At 34.7% G+C, this 821-nt stretch overlaps 1 protein-coding gene across 1 annotated transcript in view; it reads left to right on the top strand.

Annotated features, from left to right (window-relative positions):
- nol8 (nucleolar protein 8) overlaps window positions 1-821 on the top strand; it is a 10,574-nt gene that overhangs the window by 8,922 nt on the left and 831 nt on the right. Inside the window, exon 17 of the mRNA XM_035661782.1 lies at window positions 171-232. Within this exon, the coding sequence (XP_035517675.1) occupies window positions 171-232 (62 nt within the window). The remainder of the gene's footprint in view (window positions 1-170; window positions 233-821) is intronic.

Below are 821 nucleotides of genomic sequence, written 5' to 3'. Positions count from 1 at the left end.
GGTCTAGACCGAACTCCTTTTAGACACCTTCAGACACTTAAAAAATGTTCTGAAACTCAAAAGTTTGTTTGAAGTGTACTGAGGCCTTAACACCCGACCTGTGATTGTGTTGTTACAGAACAGGACAGTTGTCATCTGGATGTGTGAATGATTGTGTTATCTGTTCACAGAGAGGAGACTCCTTCAAAACCGGCTCTATTCTTCTTCTACCCTGAAGACAGCAGATTGACAGGTAGGATATGATGTCTCTCCCTGCACCATTAGAGACCTCAGCACTCAGGCCTGATGTCACACTGTGTGATTTGGTTCGAATAGTAAAAAAAAACAACACTTTTACTTGAGCTCTGTGAAAAAACATCATGAGTTCAAGGAAAGATGTGAAGTAGAACTCATAAGAAGCACTGCAAAGAGAATCCGACTGCACTAAACTATTCTCTTTTTGTAACCAACTTTATTTATAACACATAGAAGAATCACGCCTCCTAAGAAGGGACGTTTCCAGTTTATAAAAATGGTACATTTAACCATCAATTACACACAGGAAGTACAACAGACAACAAAATAGATATTATTGAAAATAAAAACTAAAATTGAACCATTAAAATAATAATTACATTTAAAAAAAATAAAAAAGGAATTAAGCAACGGGCCAGAGTGAATTATACTCAGATCTAAGTGTTTAAAGTTTTCTCGTGTCGCATTTGATATGTTTTATACATTTAAGTAGAGAAAATTAATGTTTTAGTGAATTCCACAATGGGGAGATTTAGCAAAACATTTTATGTATATAGGTCATTTTGTTATGATGAAATCCAATATGT

This window comes from Morone saxatilis, unplaced genomic scaffold, assembly GCF_004916995.1.
Source record: "Morone saxatilis isolate NCDOM2014 unplaced genomic scaffold, NCSU_SB_2.0 Contig18, whole genome shotgun sequence".
In the NCBI taxonomy this organism is placed as follows: domain Eukaryota; kingdom Metazoa; phylum Chordata; class Actinopteri; family Moronidae; genus Morone; species Morone saxatilis.
Note: the sequence above shows the minus strand (reverse complement) of the source record. Positions and strands in the feature narration are given on the sequence as shown.